General features: G+C 52.5%; 9 protein-coding genes across 9 annotated transcripts; 6 read left to right on the top strand and 3 right to left on the bottom strand.

The window, feature by feature from the left end:
- Window positions 1-595: 595 nt before the first annotated feature.
- On the top strand, window positions 596-1176 carry LDX57_000370 (EthD domain-containing protein; the record flags this gene model as incomplete). The annotated part of the gene is made up of 2 exons (XM_046082017.1): window positions 596-751; window positions 838-1176. The coding sequence occupies 2 exons, from the start codon at window positions 596-598 to the stop codon at window positions 1174-1176; spliced, it is 495 nt and encodes a 164-aa protein (XP_045937974.1).
- Window positions 1177-1313: 137 nt separating this feature from the next.
- Window positions 1314-2396, bottom strand: LDX57_000371 (zinc-binding alcohol dehydrogenase family protein; the record flags this gene model as incomplete). Its single annotated transcript, XM_046082018.1, has 1 exon — window positions 1314-2396. The coding sequence occupies one exon, from the start codon at window positions 2394-2396 to the stop codon at window positions 1314-1316; it is 1083 nt and encodes a 360-aa protein (XP_045937975.1).
- A 1086-nt stretch (window positions 2397-3482) lies between these two features.
- Window positions 3483-4789, top strand: LDX57_000372 (uncharacterized protein; the record flags this gene model as incomplete). Its single annotated transcript, XM_046082019.1, has 3 exons — window positions 3483-3755; window positions 3821-3877; window positions 3932-4789. 3 exons carry the CDS (start codon window positions 3483-3485, stop codon window positions 4787-4789), a joined length of 1188 nt encoding a protein of 395 aa, XP_045937976.1.
- A 1043-nt stretch (window positions 4790-5832) lies between these two features.
- On the top strand, window positions 5833-7585 carry LDX57_000373 (MDR family MFS transporter; the record flags this gene model as incomplete). Its single annotated transcript, XM_046082020.1, has 3 exons — window positions 5833-6020; window positions 6089-6278; window positions 6332-7585. The coding sequence occupies 3 exons, from the start codon at window positions 5833-5835 to the stop codon at window positions 7583-7585; spliced, it is 1632 nt and encodes a 543-aa protein (XP_045937977.1).
- Window positions 7586-10872: 3287 nt separating this feature from the next.
- Window positions 10873-11772, top strand: LDX57_000374 (uncharacterized protein; the record flags this gene model as incomplete). The annotated part of the gene is made up of 1 exon (XM_046082021.1): window positions 10873-11772. The coding sequence occupies one exon, from the start codon at window positions 10873-10875 to the stop codon at window positions 11770-11772; it is 900 nt and encodes a 299-aa protein (XP_045937978.1).
- Window positions 11773-12404: 632 nt separating this feature from the next.
- NPR2 (nitrogen permease regulating protein NPR2) lies at window positions 12405-14230 on the top strand (the record flags this gene model as incomplete). The annotated part of the gene is made up of 4 exons (XM_046082022.1): window positions 12405-12447; window positions 12518-12946; window positions 13003-13139; window positions 13196-14230. 4 exons carry the CDS (start codon window positions 12405-12407, stop codon window positions 14228-14230), a joined length of 1644 nt encoding a protein of 547 aa, XP_045937979.1.
- Window positions 14231-14898: 668 nt separating this feature from the next.
- NGG1 (histone acetyltransferase NGG1) lies at window positions 14899-16949 on the bottom strand (the record flags this gene model as incomplete). Its single annotated transcript, XM_046082023.1, has 2 exons — window positions 14899-16355; window positions 16421-16949. 2 exons carry the CDS (start codon window positions 16947-16949, stop codon window positions 14899-14901), a joined length of 1986 nt encoding a protein of 661 aa, XP_045937980.1.
- Window positions 16950-18075: 1126 nt separating this feature from the next.
- LDX57_000377 (RING-H2 finger protein) lies at window positions 18076-19712 on the top strand (the record flags this gene model as incomplete). The annotated part of the gene is made up of 3 exons (XM_046082024.1): window positions 18076-18079; window positions 18190-18266; window positions 18366-19712. 3 exons carry the CDS (start codon window positions 18076-18078, stop codon window positions 19710-19712), a joined length of 1428 nt encoding a protein of 475 aa, XP_045937981.1.
- A 195-nt stretch (window positions 19713-19907) lies between these two features.
- LDX57_000378 (uncharacterized protein) lies at window positions 19908-20916 on the bottom strand (the record flags this gene model as incomplete). Its single annotated transcript, XM_046082025.1, has 2 exons — window positions 19908-20358; window positions 20507-20916. The coding sequence occupies 2 exons, from the start codon at window positions 20914-20916 to the stop codon at window positions 19908-19910; spliced, it is 861 nt and encodes a 286-aa protein (XP_045937982.1).
- Between the last annotated feature and the right edge of the window lie 192 nt (window positions 20917-21108).

A 21108-nucleotide genomic window follows, 5' to 3' on the forward strand; every position in this document is an offset into this window, starting at 1 on the left:
CGCAGCCTCTCAATCTCACCCTTGGCGTGCGAACGACATCAGAGTGGGGTCCGTCAGCGAATGAAGCCAATAGAAAGGACACCATGTTCGACAGGCGCGCAATTACAAAGAATGGGGTCAGAAACACGCCGACGCAACGTGGAATGGATGCAAAATGATGTCGGGAAGAGGATAGGGGGAACGAGGGAAGTTTCGACTCGACGGGAGCCTCGTTCCGTCTCACGCATTTGACATGTTACCCCTCAGCTGAGCCAGTATGCATGTAACGTTGTCCCCCCTTTCCTTCCATCTTTGCTTCCCACCTTCATGCTCTTTGTGCATTGACAAAATTTCAGGAAATGAATTAATTCCGTCGACACACACCGGCCGGGGACCCCTGTCGGTCCACGTTCCAGGGGTCCTGGTTTGGGCCTAGCGGTATTGACCGTGCAGTATCACCAAAGTTTGGCAAATCTCCAGGCCGGTCGGAGGGTTGACTTGGGATCTATTCGTTGCTAGAATAAATTGAGGTTGGGGCCCATTGAACGCCGTCGGTCTTGGAGTTTTCATCTGTGAATTTCCCTTGCAACATCCTCCTCTGGCTACCCCATTCAAAATGGCTCCTAAGAAAGAGACCGTCCTGAAGCTCACTTCCTTCCGTTACAAGAAGGAAGGCATCTCGGAGAAAGACTTCCATGACTACGCCAGCAAGAGTCATGCTCCCAAGGCTGCCCTGGTCCAGGCCCGCCACGGTGCTCTGAAAGTGGTTCAGGTTCGTTGATCCCAGTTAATAAAAAAAAAAAAAAGAGAAAAAACATCATTGTACCTCAGATCATTGATACATTTCTATTCCTACAGTATCACACCCCCAGCACCAGCAAGCAGCTCATCAGGGACAAGATCCCCTGGGCTATTCGTTCGGGTTGGGAGATCGACGACCATGACATCCAGGTGTCGGTCTGGGTCCGCAACACGGAAACCATGCAGGCCATCGTCATGGACCCGGACTTCCAGGCTCTGGTCGCAGGAGAAGATGATATCTGCGATCAAAACCGAGCTAAAGTGACCGCGGGCTGGGAGGAAGTGTTTGTCGAGGATGGCAAGGTCGTGGAAGCTGATTACGGTACTTACGAAGAGCGGATTAGTGCGGGTTCTGGCAGCGTTGTCACGGATGCTCCTGAGGGAATCCGCATTTGAAGGGGGAAGGAACAGCAAGGGCATTTCTATGTAGTCGTCTAATTGAAACAAATGACAAGACCAGATAGTCACATGTTGAATGATAATTTATCAATCGAAACAACCTGTTCAACCAAGACAGAATGTACTTTTTATTCTCAAGACAACGGATAGACAAGCTTCTTCCCCGAAACCTGCTTCTGCCGGAGCAGGCCCAAGTCATGGATGATTCTTTGTAACCCCCCCGGCTGAACCTGGATTGGATGGGCCTGTAATTTCCCCGCCTTCAGCAAAGCATTACAGTGGACTGCCCAACGGACAGCAAACTCGCGGTCTTCCGGCAGCGCCACACGCTGGTAAGATCCGGCGAGGTCGATCCTTTCACCGAAAATAGTGGGACAAAGGATCCAGTCCGGCTTGACCTTCTTCCTACGACCCCTCAGTCTCTCCGGATAGGCTTCCAGGGCTGTGTACCGGCCCCCAGCTTCGCCGATGGCACCGTAGCAGACAGTTGTGGCGCGCGAATCAGCAATAGCGTCCATGGCATACGCTAGTTGCCCCTTGGTATGTGCGCGAATATCCTCTTTGCACGTGGAAGAGGCATAGTCGAAAACGGCCTCTGCGCCAAGTCCCCGCACCAGGTCAAAGTTCCTCGGGGAGCAGGTGGCGACGGGAAGGAAGCCGTGATGCTTGAACAGCTGGATCGCCAACGTTCCGGTGGCGGTCGAGCCTCCGTAGATCAGCACGTACGGCTTCACCCGCAAATTAGGGCTCGGTGACTCAAAGGGGCGCAATCCAAATGACTTGAACACCAATCCAACGGTCATCAAGCCCAAACCGAGGGAAGCACCAGTTTCAAAGGTCATGGATGGTGGCATGCGAAAGCACAGGTCTGGAACTGCGGCTACATACTCCGCAAATGCGCCGTCCGAGGGATGGGCTGGATTAGCCCCAAAAACGTAGGCAAACACCCGGTCTCCAAGTTCAACTCCTCGAACCTTGCTGCCTCTTTGGACAACGATACCGGCAAAATCACCACCGCTGACTGGGCCCGGGGTGACCGTTGCGTTATCGATCATCTTCCAATCGGATGGATTGAGCGCGACGGCCTTGGTTTGCACCAGGATCTGGTCTGCCGTGATTTCCGGAATAGCGACATTGGTCGACCAGCGGAGAGAGTTGGGTCCTTGGATGGTTATCGCCCCCTGCGTCAAGAGCAGTGGATTGGTCGTCGCGGGCATTTTAGGAGATTGCACTCGTTTTCCTGGTCTCCGTACCCTGAAGGAGGGGGCAGGCAGGGGTGATGAGGAGATTTCGAGGGGTGAATGGGTAGTCGACATCAGCCATTATGTAGCAAGGTGGGAGTCGTTGTGGACAATTGTTGCTGATGATGCACAGGACGCATGTAACTACGGACTTAGCCCTAAAGTTGATATCGACGAGGCCCATGCTGGACTAGTGCTCAAACCGGGTCTTTGATCAGCGGGGAAAATGTCCTTCATCTCCCTCGCCTGTACATGTAACTCGCTAAATACCCCGGACTAACTCTCCGTACTACATTCGCAATTTACTCTCCCGGCGCCCCGTGATCAGCAACATGTCTCGATGCCTGTCCGGTGCTTACTTACCGCGGAGAATATCAATTGTCAAACGAGACCAGTTCTGCATGCCGTGGAAGGATACGAATGGGGGTAGGTAATCTTATGTGCATATATGGCTTACTTGGTCGACGGTCATGAAGTCCTATGAATATAGCTCTATGGAAATAATGGCTGGGTTGGACGACTGCATTTCATCCTTGATGGTTATAGGAGTTATTAGGAACCTGCTGACGGCTAGACGGAAGGATTAATAACGGTATGACCATGGCGTAGACGGTAGGTAGTAATAACAAGCCGTCCACTCGTGCAACAGTCCGTATCTGCAGCCCGTCAGCCGCCCAGAGTTTCTTTTTTAGAACCAAACTGCGAATCAGCCGAATGATTAAACCAAGCGTGAGTGGCCATCCCGTTGGTGGGTGCACGGTGCCTACGCCTTGCATATTTGGCCCCAAAATCAAATATGCTGATGCTCGTGGCTCAGCCTAAGAGAGAGTTTGAGGCGATCCCGTTCACCCTCCCTTCCCTCCTTCGGCGCTTGCCACCACTTACCACCCTTTCTATCTTCTTATTTTTGGACGAAGGCCTCGTGGTACCTTTCCTTCTGGGCGTCTCCCCTTGCATCATGTAAATCCTTCACGAGCGGTGGATCTAGCGGGTATCTTGATCATTTTAAGCTCTTGCTTTCTCAATTTCGTGCCCGCCGCCATATCGCTCTCCAAGCAGAACATGTCATCCAACACGACAACTCCGGAGCAGCAGGCCTCTCTGGAATACCAAAGAACCCATCTCCACGAGGATCGCGGCCCGGAAGTGTTAGCAGCCTGCGTTGTCAGTATTGTGTTTTGTGTGTTGGCGGTGATTCTTCGAATATGGGCCCAGTCCCTCATTCACAAGGTGTTTACGCCCGATAGCATCCTGATTTATATTGCGGCGGTGATAGCGATCGCAACGGCAGCATGCACTATTGCCGCAGTCCAAAGTGGACTGGGAAAGCATCAGGTAAGACCAAAACATCCCGCCCTGAGAAATGGAAGAAAAGGCAGGCTAACGGCACGCTCCCATAGCTCCGTGTCATGGCGATCGATCCGGATCCGCCAGCCAAAACGGCATTCATCTTTGAAGTCCGTCGTATACTGCCTATCGCAGTTGTGGAGTATAGGCTAACCTGCAGTTAGATGGGCTATATTGTGACCGTCCTCCAAGCCGCCGCTTTGATGTTCACCAAACTGTCGATCCTGCTATTCTATCAGCGAGCGTTCACAACCGTGCTGCGGCCCGTTAAATGGACCATTTGGATACTCTTCTATTACTGTATAGGGCTGGGTATCGGGTCGACAGTGGAATTCATCTGCGCCTGCATTCCGCCGCAGATGTTTTGGCTGCGAGTGTATCCCATCTTTGGCTACGAGCTGCCGGAACCTCTCGAAGAGAATTGTCTTCCGCAGCAAATGCACCTAGGAGTCCCGCTGCTCTTGGATCTGGCATCCGAGATCGTCATGCTCGCGGTGCCTGCCATCGTTCTGTGGAACCTCCAACTTCCTCTCCGCAAGAAGATCGGGTTGACCTTTGCCTTCTCCATGGGAATCTTCGTCACGGCTATTTCCGTGATCCGGTTCTACTACTCGTGGCACATGGTCAACGACGGCGACCTCTCCTGGGACGACACAGACAGCTTCATGTGGACGTCAGTGCAAGTCTGCTTCGGAATTACCACGGCGTGCATTCCGGCGTGCGCGCCCTTGTTGCGTATGGTCCAGGCGCATGCCACGCGCAAAGCCACTTACGGCAGCAGTTTTAAGTCGAATTTCACCAGCCATTCGAAACCGAAAGCTGAAACGGACAGCGTGATGAATCTAGCACAGACGAGCTGGGACGACGTGGAGCAGGTCCCGTGGTCACGTAACCGCTGCGAAATCCGATCGGAGACGCCCGCACGAGGAGCTCCGCCTATCCAGATGCAGCCTCTGGGGATTCAAGTGTCGCACGACGTGCAAGTAGGCCATGTACCAATAACAGTAAGACCGAACAAGTAAGAACCAACGAGCAGATACTTGGGAGTTGAGAGAGGGGAGGGGGAGAAGGGAAAAGGACTGGTCGGTTACCTCAGACCGACGCAAGGAGGGTGGTATCGACCGGGGGAGAGGTAGCATTGCACGGGGCCTGAGGTATACAGGCTAGACCCTTAAGGGGCGTTTAGTGCCCGCCACGAGGGTCTTGGCACCAACCAGGACTTCTAACTGGCAGCCAAAGGCCCGTAATGTATTACTGGAACTCTATTCCGTCCCCAATTAGGTACCTACTACAAGTACTATTGCTATGCGTCGGGCACAACCTTTGCAAAAGGGGATTTTTCTATTTCGATTTGGACTGTCGTCGGCACACCAGGCTTATTTTCCTACAGCAGCCTTCTCTACCTTGCCTGACAGGTCTCTCAATCCATATCACCAACAGAATAAGAAGGAAAAAAAGACCCTGTCTATATTTACGTACTGTACGTGCGACAAAACTCAAAAGCCCAAACAACATGACATCCTGTAGTAGCAATACAGAGAAAATAGTGGATCTACAGCTGTCAGCGTCGGCAGAGACATCCGTGTCCAGGGAGACTCAAAGTCCAAGAGAACCGTGCGCTGTCAAGTGTACAAAATCCAGAAAATCCTCCTCCAACGCTACCTAATCAGAACACTTGCCCAGGTGGGTAGGATCGTCATGGAAATATCCGACAAGGCACCCGTTCCGCGGCGCAGCTGCATTAGGTTGCCTTTCGGATGTCTTAAGGGAGCTTGGACTTTATTATTATGATTATGATTATTATTTTCATCATCTTTTTAGTTTCGTTTCTTTGTCCTTACCAACCAGTAAGTGACTGGTCGACGCCAACATGCCCCCCCTTGTACGCTGCTCGTAGCACGACCGGCTTTCGGGGATTACCCCCTCTCCCCCAATTTACCATTCAACCGACAGATACCTGGATGCAGCTGAGGAATTCAGCCTCTTGCCACCAACATATGGTCATGCCCATCCTTTTCCATCATCCAGCAGCAACGTCGTACGGTCAATTGTTCAAACCACCATCATGTCCCCCGCCCAGGAGAAATCCCCCTACGATTGGCGATTCTGGTTGATTTTCACTGGTTTGTCCGTCACCTCACTGTTGACGGCCGTGGAGTCGACAGTCACCTCGACGGCTCTCCCGACCATTTCGCGTGACTTGAACGCAGGTGAGGCTTATATCTGGTTTGTCAATGCGTTCTTCCTCTCGAGGTATGCCTGTCGATATCTTGTCATCCGGACTTGGGATCAAATGAATCTAACGAGTGGGTTGTTGGCAGCACCGCATTCCAGCCCCTATACGGTCAGTTAGCAGATGTCTTTGGACGACGATGGCCGCTGATCTCCGCCGTCTCGTTCTTCGCCCTCGGTAGTGGGATTAGTGGAGGTGCGAAGTCGACGGCCATGCTCATCGGAGGCCGAGCCGTCCAGGGAATAGGACTCGGTGGTGTGAACATGTTGATCGATATCGTAGGTATACTACAACTCCGATGGAGGGTCTGTGTTATGTTAACTCTATCTAGGTGATATGCGATCTAGTTCCTCTCCGCGAGCGAGGCCAGTTCATGGCTTTGATATTCGTCGTTTTCGCCGTCGGATCGTCCATTGGCCCGTTTGTCGGGGGCGCCTTGACACAGCATGTTACCTGGCGATGGTCGTTCTACATTAGTTTGCCGATCGCTGGCGCTGCCTTGCTTCTGATGTTACTTTTTCTGCAGGTGAAATATCAAAAGGAGACTACATTGGCACAGAAGCTGAAACGAATCGATTGGTTGGGCAATACATTGCTGATCGCAGCGGTGGTAGCAGTCCTGATCGCGCTCAGCTTCGGCGGGACAATCTATGCTTGGTCGAGCTGGCATGTCATCGTACCCCTTGTACTCGGACTGTTGGGTCTTGTCGCCTTTCACGTTCTCCAGACGACGCGACTCTGTCCCGAGCCGACCATCCCTCCACGGCTCTTCATGAACCGTACCTCGCTAGCTGCGTTCATCCTCAGTTTCCTCCACGGCATGCTCCTTTACTGGGCCCTTTACTTCCTACCGGTGTATTTCCAGGGCGTCAAGCTAAGCACACCGACCCGTTCCGGAGTCCAAATTCTCCCCACCGTCATCGTGGTCGTTCCGGCCGCGATTTTGGCAGGTGCTATCCTCACCAAGACCGGGAAGTACAAGTGGATCCAAATCGTCGGGTTCGCCTTCATGACGCTCGGCATGGGGCTATTCACCCTCCTCGACAAAGACTCCGACACGGGAAAATGGACCGGGTTTCAGATCCTGGCGGCCATCGGATCCGGTCTGATCATTACCTCCACCCTGCCCGCCGCTCAGGCCGAGCTCCCCGAAAGCGACGTCGCCGCGTCGACCGCCACATGGGCATTCCTCAGATCCTTCGGCTCGGTCTGGGGCGTGGCCATTCCCGCTGCCATTTTCAATAACCGATTCGCATCCAGCGTTGCCGCCACCGGGTTAGATGAGCATCCGGAAGCCGGGGCCATCCTGCGCGTAAGCGATGCATACCAACAAGCTTCCCGCGAGTTCGTGCACAGCTTTCCCGAGGAGCTACAGACCGATATCGTTCAGGCTTACACCGACGCGTTGCAGCGCGTGTGGCAGATCTCAATCATCTTTGCGGGTCTAGGGTTTCTGGTGGCGTGGTTGGAGAGGGAGGTTGAACTGCGGACGACGTTGGAGACGGAGTATGGTATGAAGGATCGGGAGGGTGATAAGGTGGATGAGGAAAAGGTCGAAGAACGCGTGGCTGCTGCGGGCAAATAGTGTGAAGCTGTTCTTGGGGTGTGTTTCCAACTTTCCTTCAAATCCTTACCACATATTAGTTGTGGCCTTTGCTTTAGCAGATGGATTATTCATTCGTGATGATAGAGCCTTTTAGGTAAAAAATATTTGTAATGTTGATGAGATCACTACACTACACTACGAAATGATTTTGCAGCACAACCTCGTCTACCTTTTTAGTCGAGCGTCAGTTCGTCCCAAACCAGTCTGTCATGTCATGGGTTTCCCTCTGTTTCCTGGTAAGCTTGAAGGGCCCACTTCGAGAGTTTTGTAACTTACCTCTTCCATATAGCCTATGGTCCTACGTAAATATCTGCGACTTCTCACGCTCTGTATTTTGCATGAGCACTGAGAGGGATGTCTGAGGCTATTCAGGCATCCGAGGCATATAACAATTAGTTGAATATAGCCGTTGAGCGATTGCATGCCTTTCAGATAAGGCTGGGTTTATTGTTTGATTCGACTAGATTATTATCTAGTAAGTGTACCCGGACTCGAAGTGATGGTCATCCCATTCTCTGTAGATGTCTGAAGTGCAGTTTTTCAAAAAGTGTTCTTTTTATATTGCATCACTATCAGCCATCGACAACGACCCGGAGTCCTGTTACGATGCTTTCTGTTAGTCAAGAACTCTAAAGTCTGTCTCAGCCATCTACAGCTATTTTGTCGATGCAGGTTCTACAGTACATATCCACGACAATCCATCTTGCATGCCCCGAGATACAAATTTCCTTATCTTCAGACATTCAGCCAGACAGATATGCTTCCTAGACGGGCGTGGCTTCATCAAATATGCCCATAGCCGAATATGGGTAGGTAGTAACGAAAGTACTGGATGAGTGTCCCTGGGCATCGCATCATAAAGATCGGTCATCTCACGCTCCCACACACATTCCATAATCATGAGTAGGTACCTGGTAGTTACTATCTCCTAAAAGAACGGTATATCTTACCTCAGAACACGAGCCCCATAATTTTTCCCTCGAAGCCAATACGTCATCGTGCACTTCGACAACTCAATTTGACGATAACAGGAGCGTAATAAGTATCCAGGCGAGCATGCTTTGCAACGCCCCCTCTGCAGAAAATTGCGGGGACTTCAAGCCGTGATGGGCATCCAGCATACTCACTCGATCAATGAGCGCGGACAGCCCAATCGCAGCTCTGAATTGACCTGTACACACGAACTAGAGGGGGCGGGAGAGGAGGATGATGGAGGAGAGAAACAGGATCCCTGGAGGGAGTCGATGAGGCCGGACGTTCCGGGACCGTTGATTAGCTGGACGACGGGGATGCATGTTTGGCTGACCAAAGCTGACGTTGAATTATGCCATTTCGGCGTCAAGCCGGATAAGCCAGGTCAAACGATGATGAGTGCCAAGACTTGTCATTCACGCATGGAGCCTCTGCGGATCAAGGCGAAGAAGGGAAACTGGTGGGTTTGGAACTTGAAAGGTGAAGGTTCTCTTGTTGATGCCTGGATGTGATATTGGGCATACTCAGGACGTCGCCGCTGTCGGTCAACAGACGGTGGCGATAAGCGTCCCCGTCGGTAGTCAATAATGCCAATTGAGTACACAGTAAGGAAGACGGTTCAAGAACGAAGAATAATCAAACCGCGGCCAATAAATCATGCAGAAGACGGTCGGAAAGAAACTGATGACTTTGATTTTATTCCGACCGAGGGATCTCACGTGAGCGTCGCTCTTATTCCACCGAAATCCCCCGGAGTCCATCGCGTCGACGCTTCCTTGCATTTTCGATCCTTGGATTTGGTTTCGATTTCTCATAATCTCCGCTCTGACTGGCCTGATGACAAGCGAGACGACCAATTTCGGAGGATTATGATTTGTTAATGGGAGCCAAATGGACGAGGAGGATCGTCGGGGGCGTCCAGGTCTACTAAGGACAAGGTACTCCGTTGGTCTCCTCAGCACTAACCAACTAACTACTCAGAGTCTAAGACTCTGTACTCAGTAATGTCTAGACCGTTGATTGTCACCAAAGGTTCTAGTCCTTCCCAGCTCGGATTTCCCTATTTACGTACCTACATCAGGGCGGACGGTGGAAAAACCCAGACCACTTGGCCGTGCAGATAACCAGCGTGAGGCGAGTGGATGAAGGGACCCGCTTCGCCAACGCAGTGCGGTGGCTCAATAGTCAATAATGATTCATGCCTCGACGGGCGAGAAGTGTTGTCGACCGCTGGATGAGGTGCTCCACGCCGCTCTTCCTATGCGCTGGTCAATTTGGCATGCGTTGGTCGTTGTCCGATGAGGCCGGGACAAAGGCATAAACAAATGGTCAGTTAAGGTATATAAAGAAAACATCCAACGTCCGACACCGTCGCTCGTCCCTGTTCTTTCATTGTTCTCCTCGCTGCCTCCGACCAACTTCCACCGTTTCCCCCGTTCCAACGATGGATACTTCGGCTTCTGTCTAAATTAGGAGTTGGGTTTAGGTAGCTTCGGGCCCTGAATCGTACGGATTCGTACCTGAAGCCCCGGGCTTTTGGTCGTGTGTCACATCCAACTCAGGGGTTTCGAAGATCCTTTATTTCAAGAAAGATTCCTCCGATCAGAACAAAAATAAACTAGAAGAACCGAAGGAGCAATAGAAGTCCATCCTCTCCTGGAAAGTCCCGATACCATCATTGATCAGGAGTCTCTACAACAACACCTTGACTACTGACCGAATCATCGGTTATCAAACTTGCATACCGCAATTGCATCATCTGTTCCTCTCTCCCACCTTACCTCTTTTTCTGTCTCTCCCTCGGACGGGGAGTTTTCCCTGGATGCATTCTTCTGATCCTATCCTGAAACTCTGGTGAGATCGGAATTCTAGATCGCTACTAGTCTTCGTCCAACTGTGGCCCCTGTTCCTTTCTTTTTCTTCCCCCCCTTCGATTGCCTGTCGATCCCCTGCTATCTCGCCCTTCCGCAAACAGGGCGTTTGGGAATTCGAATTCCCATTTCGCCCATTTCTTACTTTCCTAAATTTAGCAGGCATTTTTATAGCCCCTGCGATTAATCTTCCCCTTCTTTTTCTTTAAGTTATTGTTTCAGCTTTTGTCTTTTCCTTTATCCTGTGGGACTTTATTGTTTCTCTTCTTCCTCACTCTTTCAACTTCTTTCCCTGGTACTTCTTCCATCTCGATCTATACCGTTTTTGCTCCCATCTCCTAAATACTGCTTCGGTCATCGCTATTCGACACTCGCCCCAGAATCCAAACCCACGCCGACCGATTTAATTCTTTTCTCTTCGCCATGCACAAACCATCGTTGGCACAAATTGTGCACAGCGCAACCTTCCCACGCCCTCGAACCAGCGACCCGGCGACGTTCTCCGCTCACATCACTCGCAACCTAGTGCCCGAAGTCCGTATCGAAACCTCCACCTTCTATGGATCGCTAGACAAAGTCGAGGCTCAATACCCGGGCCTAGACTATTCGTACGGACCCCATCGCATGCGCCTCAGTCGGTTTCCGTGGCATCGTCGATTGTTCAGAGTCTTTGACGAGCTGGGATTGACGGAGGCGGAGATCTCCTCCCTGTGTCGCTGGGAGGGCACCAAGTCGGCCCGCGAGCGCTACGAGAAGGAAGAAGGCGTCAAGGTGGAAGACACTACTGCCGACGGCGTCAGACCCGCCTCGCCCGCTCCGCTACCTTCGATCGAAATCCACTACGAGGATGGGCCCGAGCCGATCCGGGAACCGGAAGAACCCAAGGAGGAGGTCTACGAAGATGTTGTGCGTCCCGCTGCCGTCGCCGCGACCGATCGCGACGTCGAATGCGAAATTCGGGCCCTGAAGGTCGAGGAGGAATCGAGCGACGAAGAGATGGAGAGCTGCGGGGTGGAACTGAACCATCGTCTCCTGGCGGCGAGTGCTGCTCGCGAGCAGGGCGCCAATGTTCCCCTCGACGAGGACTGGGAGCAATGGTTCAAAGAAGCCGGCGAACGCGGAAGCTACCCAGACGTGCTCAGCGCGATTCGAACAGGTCAGCCGTTGAATATCTTGTACGACATGCCTTCCTCCGTGCCCCATCTGGGTAGGACGAGCATTCGACAAGCGACGTCGCTGTCCATTCTCCCAGCCCCGTCGAATGTGCGCAGTGCGAGGAATGCCATTCGACGGGCTCATTCGCCATCGGGGGCTACCCGTTAAAGAAAAAGGGGGGCTGTCACCGGTTAATTTCTGATTTGATCCTTGATATTTCTTCCTTCTGCCAATCTCCGGATTCTAGCAAGCGCACGCATTTTCCTCTTTCGATGCATTTCTGGCGCATCAGCGGTGGTGTTTTCTGTCCTATCTCTTGTCCCCGGCGTACCTTTCATTCTTTCGGCCCCGTCTTCTCCTCATTCTGTTGTTTTTTAATGGTCTCGCAAATGGTTTCGACTACTGACTGGTTTAGACTTGCTAATTTTGCATTTCATCTCCCCTATCGTGGAGGCTAATACCCTATGGATCTATCTATCTGCCGTTTTATTTTAGCGTTGCATGCAAAATGGTGACAATTGTTTTCAGGAATATATTCAAGAATCTACTCTGTAGACTAAATCTGTACATTGCATAACACCGTATCCTGTCTGTAGTGGCATGAAGAAAAAGAAAAGAGGATCGACGTGGAGCGGACCAAGAGCCTAAGGCCCAAAGGAGAGCTTGAGTCTCCACGGCCGAAGGTCCCCACGACTCCTGCAACTCCACCACCAGAACAACCCACTGAATCCAGGACCGCGACGATGTTCTGAAACGATCGCCTTCCTCGTTCCTTTCCTGTTGTCCTTGTTCGCCTCGCTATGATCAAAGCCATCTTCTACAGTAAATTCGACACGCAAGAGGGTAAGCCCGCCAACCCCAACCCCGCCGATTTGACCCATTGATCTCTAACTCACGGTCTATCCCTCTACAGGTCCCAAGGTCGTTCACCAAGTCCCCGATGGAGCCATCGTCCCCTCCAGCACGGCACCCTCGCAGCCGCCCTTCTTTACCTTCTCCGACGTCTCCTTCTTCGTGATACCCCGCCAGGAGCTCTGCGGAAACCTGATCCAAGTGTGCACCAATGGCTACCGCATCCTAGGCTATCCGATCTGCATGAAATCGCTCCGCTACGATCGAAATGAATTCATCTTCAATTTCTGTTTGGTGCTGGCTGAAGAGGAGGATTTCAGCACGTATAAGAGTGTGGTCCAGAAACTCGCCGATCTGATGCACGGTTTGGAGGAACAGAATGGTTTCCTGTCGCGGGATCACTCCAAGAGCGGCGAGGGGAAGGTGTACAGTTTGTGCGAAACATTGATGGAGGATCTGAATAACTACTGCGAGAGCATGATTCCAATTGGTATGACGTCCCTGCTCGTCTACCCAACTCAATGGCTGATCTCTGTGAATTCTTAGACGACCTGAACACTTTGAACGTCAAACTGTTCCCCGTCTACCCTGCTCCTCCATCGGTTCGCGCCTGGCAGGTCCCCTTGTTCACAGTCCGATACCAGGCCTTTATGGACGAAAATTGGGATCTGACGATGCAGCGGGTACGTCTCATGTCGCGAAGCATGGCCGCAAAAGTCTAATAGAAGCTCTGGTGCAGATCGTCCCCCATATCAACGGCGTCAACAGCGTCCGCATTATCTCCATCCTCGCAGATACCGACTTCTCCCTAACCTGTCGCGCAATCCGCCATCTCCTGTACTACGGCTGCCTCTTCCTTCTCGACATCTTCTCCTTCTCCGCCATCTACGCGCCCACCGCCCTATTCAGCTCCACCATCGCCTCCGACGAAGACATGCAACGGGAATGCGCCCGCTACATCAACGCAACCTTCGCCTCCCCGACCACAGCCTCTGCGAACTTCAACCCCGACCTACCCCCACGACACGACGACCCAGACGCCGTCTGGCCGCCCACCGGCGATCCCACCCCTATCGACCTCACCAGCACCAACGGGAGCCCCCGTCCCGTGAGTCCCAGCACGACGTCCAAATCCGGCTCTACCGCGCGCTCCGCCGACCACCACCGCAACCACCCTCAAGGGTCCTCCACAACCACCGCACCCACAGAAGACAGCAGCACCGTCGTCGACGGCGTCTCCATCGTCGAACTCTACGCGAGCCTCAAACAAGGTCAGAGCGTCAAGCACTGGTACATCCAGCACAGCCGACAGCTCGCACACATCGACATCCGCCGCTTCATCACGTTCGGCGTGATCAAGGGTTTCCTATACCGCGTCCATAAATACGCCATCGCCACTGGCCAGCCCGCCCCGCCGTCCAAATCCTCCCATTTCCACCACCAACACCTCCATAACTACCCCACCAGTGGCCCGTCCTCGCGCGGTCCCGGCACCGGCACAAACAGTCCCTACGCGTCCAGTCTCGGCGACGACCCTGCTCCCATCGCCGGCGGGGACCAGTCCACGTCAGCGCATAGCGGCAGTCGCCCCGGGACGGTGGTTATAGTGGACGACGAAGACGAGGAGGACTATATTGACGATAAGACACTGTCGAAGTTCCTTGACGGGATGCACTGTTTCGATCAGATCTGTACGGAGCTGGAGATGAGTGAGAGGGAGTTAACGGCGCGGTTGAAGCGCTATCCCGGTGAGGTTTTGATTATACACCGGTAGCTAGGTTGCCGGCGGAGCGTGATATTTGGAACTCGTTCTGTTTTAGCCTGGTTTGGTTTGGTTTGTATTTTCTTGGTTCTTGTTCTACCATTTTTTTTTGATACCCAGGATAAAGTATATAGTACAGTGAAGTAAACGCGCGAATTCCAAGGAGATTTCTAACCCCCGAAAAAGCATCGAATACCAACTTTACTAAGTTGCTGCTAATCTATGCAAGGTCAAATGATTGACAATAACATTACCCAGCCATCGGAGGCTACCTATTCATAGTTCTTTCTTTCTGTCTGCTGAACAACAAAGAATAACAAATGATAATAACTAACGAGAGAATCGCCATATTGAACGCCCCCTGATCATAAAAAAAAAGAACCAGCTCCGCAATGACGCCTCAAGAAAATCTATGACTAGCAATCAAATCAGACATGCTCATTCATACCCGGTCCATTGTCCATCCCTACATAGGTTCCTTTGAAATCCAAATCGTCCGTCGTTGAGGGTAATAAAAGATAGAGATAATAATAAAGCGAAAAGAGAAAAAGAAAATAACACCAATTCCAACTGACTGTACATGAAGATAAACCGAGTCAGATATTAGAGGGGGTATAAGAAGAAAAAGGAAGAGGAGAGAAAATTGAATGACAGAAGGAAATGAGACGTAGGAAATTTCACTACTCCTGTTCCTCATCCCACCCTTCTACCTCTCCTTTCTCGTACTCAGCCATAACCGCAGGATCAAAGACGGACTCTGCCCCCGTCGGCACGGAGGTCTTGCAGTCTCCGAACACAGGCCCGATGCAGTCAATCCAGCGCTTGCGACGGTCCATGAGGGTTCGCGCAACGTCCCCGATGGCAGGACGGCCGACGCCCGCGGCGCTGGCAACGTGGCTGCCGCCGCCGGCACCGCCGGGGCGGTGCTTGGCCTGGGAGCCCTTTTTGCTCTTACCGAGGGTGCGGGTGCGTTTCAGGTAGGCCTGCTGGACCTGCGAGTCGAGGTCGTCGTGGATGGTCATGTACTCCTGGTGGGCCATGCGTTCGCGGGCGATCTCGAGGAGGCGGGTCTTGCGGGCGCTGTTGATGATCATTTGCTTTTTCAGTTCGCTCTGCAGGAGACGTAGGCGCTGCGCGATGTCGTCGTCGTAGTGGGCATCGTAGTCCGGGTTGTCTTCTGCGCCGAGGAAGCCTACGTGGCGAAGTTCGGCCTTGAGGCGTTCGTCCAGCTGGGCGTGGTCCAGTTTGGCGGCGGGCACTTTGAAGCCGCTGGGCGATGCGTCCGGGAACGAGGTTGCGGAGGGCTGGGGTTTGGTTTCGGACTCGCCGCCACCGGCAGGAGGGGGATGATCGAGATCCATAGAGTCGTTGAGGGTGCCGTTGGTCGTGGACATTTCGCCGTTGGTCTGTCCGCTGGTGGGGGTTTCATCAGGAGCGCGATGCTCGTAGCGGAGTAACGAGTAAAGTCGGCTAACCAAAGGCCCAACGGAAACTTTGTCCGTCTCCACGGTCTCATCCGTCACCTGGTCGATGTTGCCGCGGCCTTGATTCAGAGGCAGACGCTCGCGATCCCCGTTGGTTTGGTCAAGGCTCATCATGCCGTCCTCCTCGGACCAGATATCACTGTAATGCTTCTTCCCGCGTCGCGGCATGACGAAAGGTGTCGTGCGGTCTCCCTTCTCTTTCAAGAAAGCAATGTCCTCTTCCGTCAAGGGGCGCACGTAAGGGTCGATGTAGGCAAGGAACGTGTTGGCGCTGACCTGATTCGTAGGTTTTGCGTTGCTGAAATCCTTATCTGGCGGAATGCCCGCCATCATATGCGCCAGGTCACTCCGAGGGAAGCGATTGACACAGTAGATTTCCTTCTTTTCTTCATCGGTCATGTCCGGCGTAACATCGCGAATATTGTAAACTGTCGGGTCATCGAATTTCAATGGATTGGGGCCAAACACCTGAACCTGAGTAACTGCAGGCGCCGGTTCCGGTTGATGCGAGTCGGAGCTGTCGTCCGACATGGGCGAGTCAGCTGTTTCAGGTTGTTCGGCAGCGGCAGCATTTGCTCGAGGTGATCTCTGGGAGGGAGATAGCGGCGAGCCCTCGGAGGCATTTCTCGATTTCTTCGATGAGGGAGATGCGGCTAGAGATCCGTTAGCTGTTGTCTAGATTAAGCGACGTCGCATGAAGAAAAATGCAGCTGCTTACCATTTTCCACTTTTGTCTCTGCGCCGTCCTGTCGCGACAGTTCGTGAGCGCCGTGGGTAAGCGGACGCTCCTCCTTCGAGCTGCTGCCGCGCTCCTTTCGCTTCTTCAGTTTCCCTCCTTTGGACAGCTTCGTTTCTTCTTCCTCCTCGTCGGCCTCGCGCTTCATTTTGGGCCGATCGGTGTCAAATGATTCCGTGTCATCCACCTCCTTTCGCTTCTGCGACAGCTCCCGGATCCCGGCGTTGCAGGCATCACCGCGTGCTTCCGCTAGTTGACTGAGGGTCTCTAGATGCTCTTTCAAAGATTCTAGGGATTTGGAATCTGGGATAGGGCCGACACCGCCCATGCGATCCAGGATCTCAGAGTATTGAATGGTCTGGGGGATCAGTAGCTTCGAGGCGTCGTTATCGAGATAGCTGGACACCGGAGCGGTGGGGCCGGCACTGAAGCTGGAGTTGGGGGTTGTGTTGCGGCTTCGCGATGGGCGGACATCGCGCCCTTTCCCTTTCCCTTTGTTTGCGGACGGCATGGTTTCCCTTTTGAAGACGTTTTATTCCAAGAGTCGTAAGGACGAAGGGTTTGCGGGGAGATTTTCGGATTATAAAGGCTGTTGTTGGCTCAGGCGGTCGGGGCTCAATTTCCCATGACGTTCACGCTCACAACTGATCTGTAGAGGGCGAGCGCAAGATCACTAGACAGGTCGATGCGAAGTATTGCAATCGGTGGTTCTGACCGGGACACGCGAGGATGTGGACGCGCCTGCTCGTTGAAGTCGATTGTCTGAGGATCGCGAGGTCGCTGCCAGATCACATGACGTATGTCACATGGATAGCACGTGATCTGGAGGATTGACGCCGTTGCCCGATTGGGTAAGCGGATCGTCGCCGTTCTTCTGCGCCAACATCAAACTTAACCATATTCGTTATTCTCAATCGTTGACGATTTTCCGGGGTTGGAGACCGTTAATCATCTCCGAACCGTTACACATATTCGTGGGGTCTCTGTTTGCGCTGTGAAGCTATTCTACGACTGTCAACTGCGCCCACTCCTGCTTGCTGACTACTCTGCCTCGACTGGATTGGCATGACGATGGATAGTCGCATATCATAGCTACTCCGGAGTACATAGCAATTTGGGAATTCATTGCATCCATACATCAAAAACTCTTGCTGCTTCTGGTTCTGTCTTGTCGTGGTCTTTCCTGCAGAACCATGTAGGAAGCCACTCTGCAAACGTCATTCACTCCGTCCGCAAACGGTAATCTGCTGCTCGTTAGCGAGGATCTGCGAAGGGGCGAACCAAGACAGACAAGAAAAAGAAAAAAGTGAAGGGCGACTATCAGGCCAAAACCGATGCAAGGGAAAACGGACCAACAGGATCAAGATGGATGCAATAGCATGCAGCTAACCATGCCTTTAACTCTCCTTTGGCAGTGAAAGCGAAACCTTCGAGACCTGTCAGCATTCTTGCTCAAACTATTGATTTACCCTCACATCCCTCCCCCCGATCTAACCGCCTTCTCTTGTCGCATCCTCCGTTTGGTCACTCCAGTTCCGTGCAGGATGCTTCATGCAATTGGATTCGATCTGATTTGAGCCTTAATATTTCGCATTTCTTTCGAACAGGGAAATACTTGGTTTGATGTCCTGCTGGTTATGGGTACGGTTGATCCTCCTGACATGTCGTGTTTTCGCCGTTGGACGGTGCAGATCGACGACTATCTCTGTCTGTCACCACCCAAGTCCATGGACTAATGTCTTCCATAATAGCTGCCGCATCGCTCACGACGGCGGCCTCGCTCTTCACAGGCCCGGAGGTAGCGACTAATAACACACCTTTGGTCAATGTACGTTAGGTTCTTTTCCGGCACGTGGAGAAAGGGCACGAACTTAGATTTGGAGGGAGGAAAATCGAACGAAGATACTGATAAGATTGTGTATTGCAGGATAGTGCGACATTCCACCTGGCTCTTGACGGGACGGTCCAGACACTGTCCACCCAAAATGCACCCGATAAAGGTCCCATTAAAGGTTTATTCTTTGTTCCTGGTCTCGACACTCACGATCCATGCGTCAATGCCACGGCTGAATATGTTCCCGCGAATGTCACCCGCTTCGAGGACGTGAAAACACTCGGCTACCGCATCGTTGGTCTCGCGCCGTGGATAAGCGCCGACTGTACGCAGTCCTTCCTGCATGCCTCTCGGCGCGTGGGAACCAATGCGCTGGTCTTTTACATACCCGGTAGCAATGACACAAAGCCACCGACGGAAGATAGTTCGGTATGGTCGTTGAGGGACAAGGAGTGGAAACGTCGGAATAAGTACCCGGTCTATGCGATCCCTGGCCCGGCGGGTGCAACCATCATGCGCCAACTATCGTATTATTCGGGGAATTCGAGCCGCCCCTATAATGAGTCTACGGAATTCTTGCAGGAGGGGCAAGGCGAGATGCGGTTGTTTGCCCTCATTAATCTAGGTGAGTTTATCATCTTTTCATTGGCTAACCACTTTCTCGGCTTCAGCATGGCTAATGGCCGGTTGCGTGTGATTGCAGACAGAGGTGGAAAGAAAATGCCCAGTCTCTGGGGATTCATCCTCGCGATCGTAGGAACTGTGCTAGTCCTCAGCGTGATATTACTTCTCTGCTACCAGATCGTGCAGAAGCGACGACGCGAGAGTTTGCAGCGTCGAATTGAAGCGGGAGAGGCGGACATTGAACATCTCGGCCTACACCAATTGAAGGTCTCCCAGGAGGTTTTGGATACGTTTCCAGTGTATGCGTATCCGGACCTCGAAGCACTCAGCGACAGTGACACTCAGTCGAGATCGGGCGATAGTGGCTCCACGCACCAATTGGACAAGGTGGAAGAAGAGCCAGAGAAGACCGATACAAACAGCGAAACGCGAATACGGACAGACCCAGCTGTTCACAACGTTCAAGGAAGGGTGGAGATCGGAGAAAAGGAGGTCTCGCCCAATCAAGAGGATGATATATCGTCCAGCAGCCAACACCAAACGCAAATTACCGCACCCTCTCCTCGGAATCGACTCAGTCATTCTCAAACGACCTGCGCAATCTGCCTCGACGACTTTGTGCCCAACGTGGCGATCGTGCGCGAGCTTCCATGTGGGCACATCTTCCACGTCGAGTGCATTGACACCTCTCTGGAGCAAAATAGCAGTCTTTGCCCGTTGTGTAAGAAGAGCGTTGTACCGCCAGGGAGTTATCCAGTCCCGGTGACGAATCGCATGGTACATCTAGATTACATGCTTCGGAGGACAACCCGATAGTGCTTGGTCTTTCTAGTTGATGTTTGAAATGATTGATAGATACCCCCCTCTGCATGATGGACGAATATAAACTCTAGGTATACATAATATAATACATATCTTCATCTCCTTCCTTGGTATTCCAAAAATCAAGCAAAAGTAGCCAAAAGGTATCCAGAAACCCAAAGACCATTATCCAAAAACTGTAGACAAAAATCAAGCAAACTTATCATGTTTCCCCTTCACCCTGACATCCAAAATCTCCTCATGGAAATTCCCCTCCCGCCTCGCCTTCTTCAACCTCTTAACCTCATCATCCTCCAACCTTCTCCCCACGATCTCCTCCAACTCCTTCCGACTCACCTTCTCCCTCGCCTTGGTCTCCTTCGTCGCCTTAATCTTCGGCTTGAAGCGCGCCTGCATACGGATCCTCACTGTCGTGTCGAACGAGATCTGCTCCGCATCCCCACGCACCTCCCACGCCTTCCCACTGACATTCTTGCTCGAGGTTACCTCCTTCACGGAGATGAAGTTCTCTTTGTCGCCGCCTGCTGTTTGGAGGGCAAATGTTCCTGGTACTTCGCCGGGGATCACGAGGAAGGATTCGCGATGCGAGATGGCCGAGGCCGTTGCGCTGGGGATGCCGTAGGTGTCGCAGCCGAGGTATCTATCAGACGCAGATAACGGGTTCGTTAGCCATGCTTTCGTTTTTTCATTTGGTATATACAGTCTATTTTCCCGCGCTTAAGCGAAGGAAACAACAGCGACGAAACAGGCAGTGTGTAGAGGGGGAGAAGATAAGACAGGATACTCACTTCCCATGATGTCCCTTAAACCCAAACGCCTCCGACCCCGCAACTTTCATCGCAACCCACACCTGCCGCACATCATGCGGCTCCGCAGTCCCGGGGTCCCCATCAATCGTGTTCTCGAGTTCGCTGGCAAACGCCTTCCCGTTCGCGTCGCTGGCGATACAGGTGGGTGGTTCCGAGGCCAGGACAAGGATGACCGGGCCTGCAATGTCGGTCGGCGTGTCGGCGTTCACCCAGGTCTGGTCGTCTGGGTTTTCGTCTGTAGTGGCGCTGGTGAGGGCAGAGGAGGGATTGGGGTCGGTGTGGGCGCGTTTCGCGGAGGGGATGTCGTTGGTTGCGGCGGTGGTTGAGGAGTGGTCGCGGGTTTTGCGCTTTTTGGGCTTGTCGCCTTTGAATGTTAGGGGTTTTACCATTTTGGTGGGATATATAAATTGAAAGGGGGGTATAAAGAGAGGTGCTTGAAGGTAAGAGAGGAGGTGGTGGAGGTTGGAGATGTGGTTTTTCTTATCCGATAAGATAGTGAAGTTTGAGGATCATGGCCGATGACATAAGTTCATCATCCAACATTCTCCCAAGGTCCTCTCGTTCAACTATTCCCCTCATTA

This window comes from Aspergillus melleus (assembly GCF_016097325.1).
Source record: "Aspergillus melleus strain CBS 546.65 chromosome Unknown contig1, whole genome shotgun sequence".
Taxonomy (NCBI): domain Eukaryota; kingdom Fungi; phylum Ascomycota; class Eurotiomycetes; order Eurotiales; family Aspergillaceae; genus Aspergillus; species Aspergillus melleus.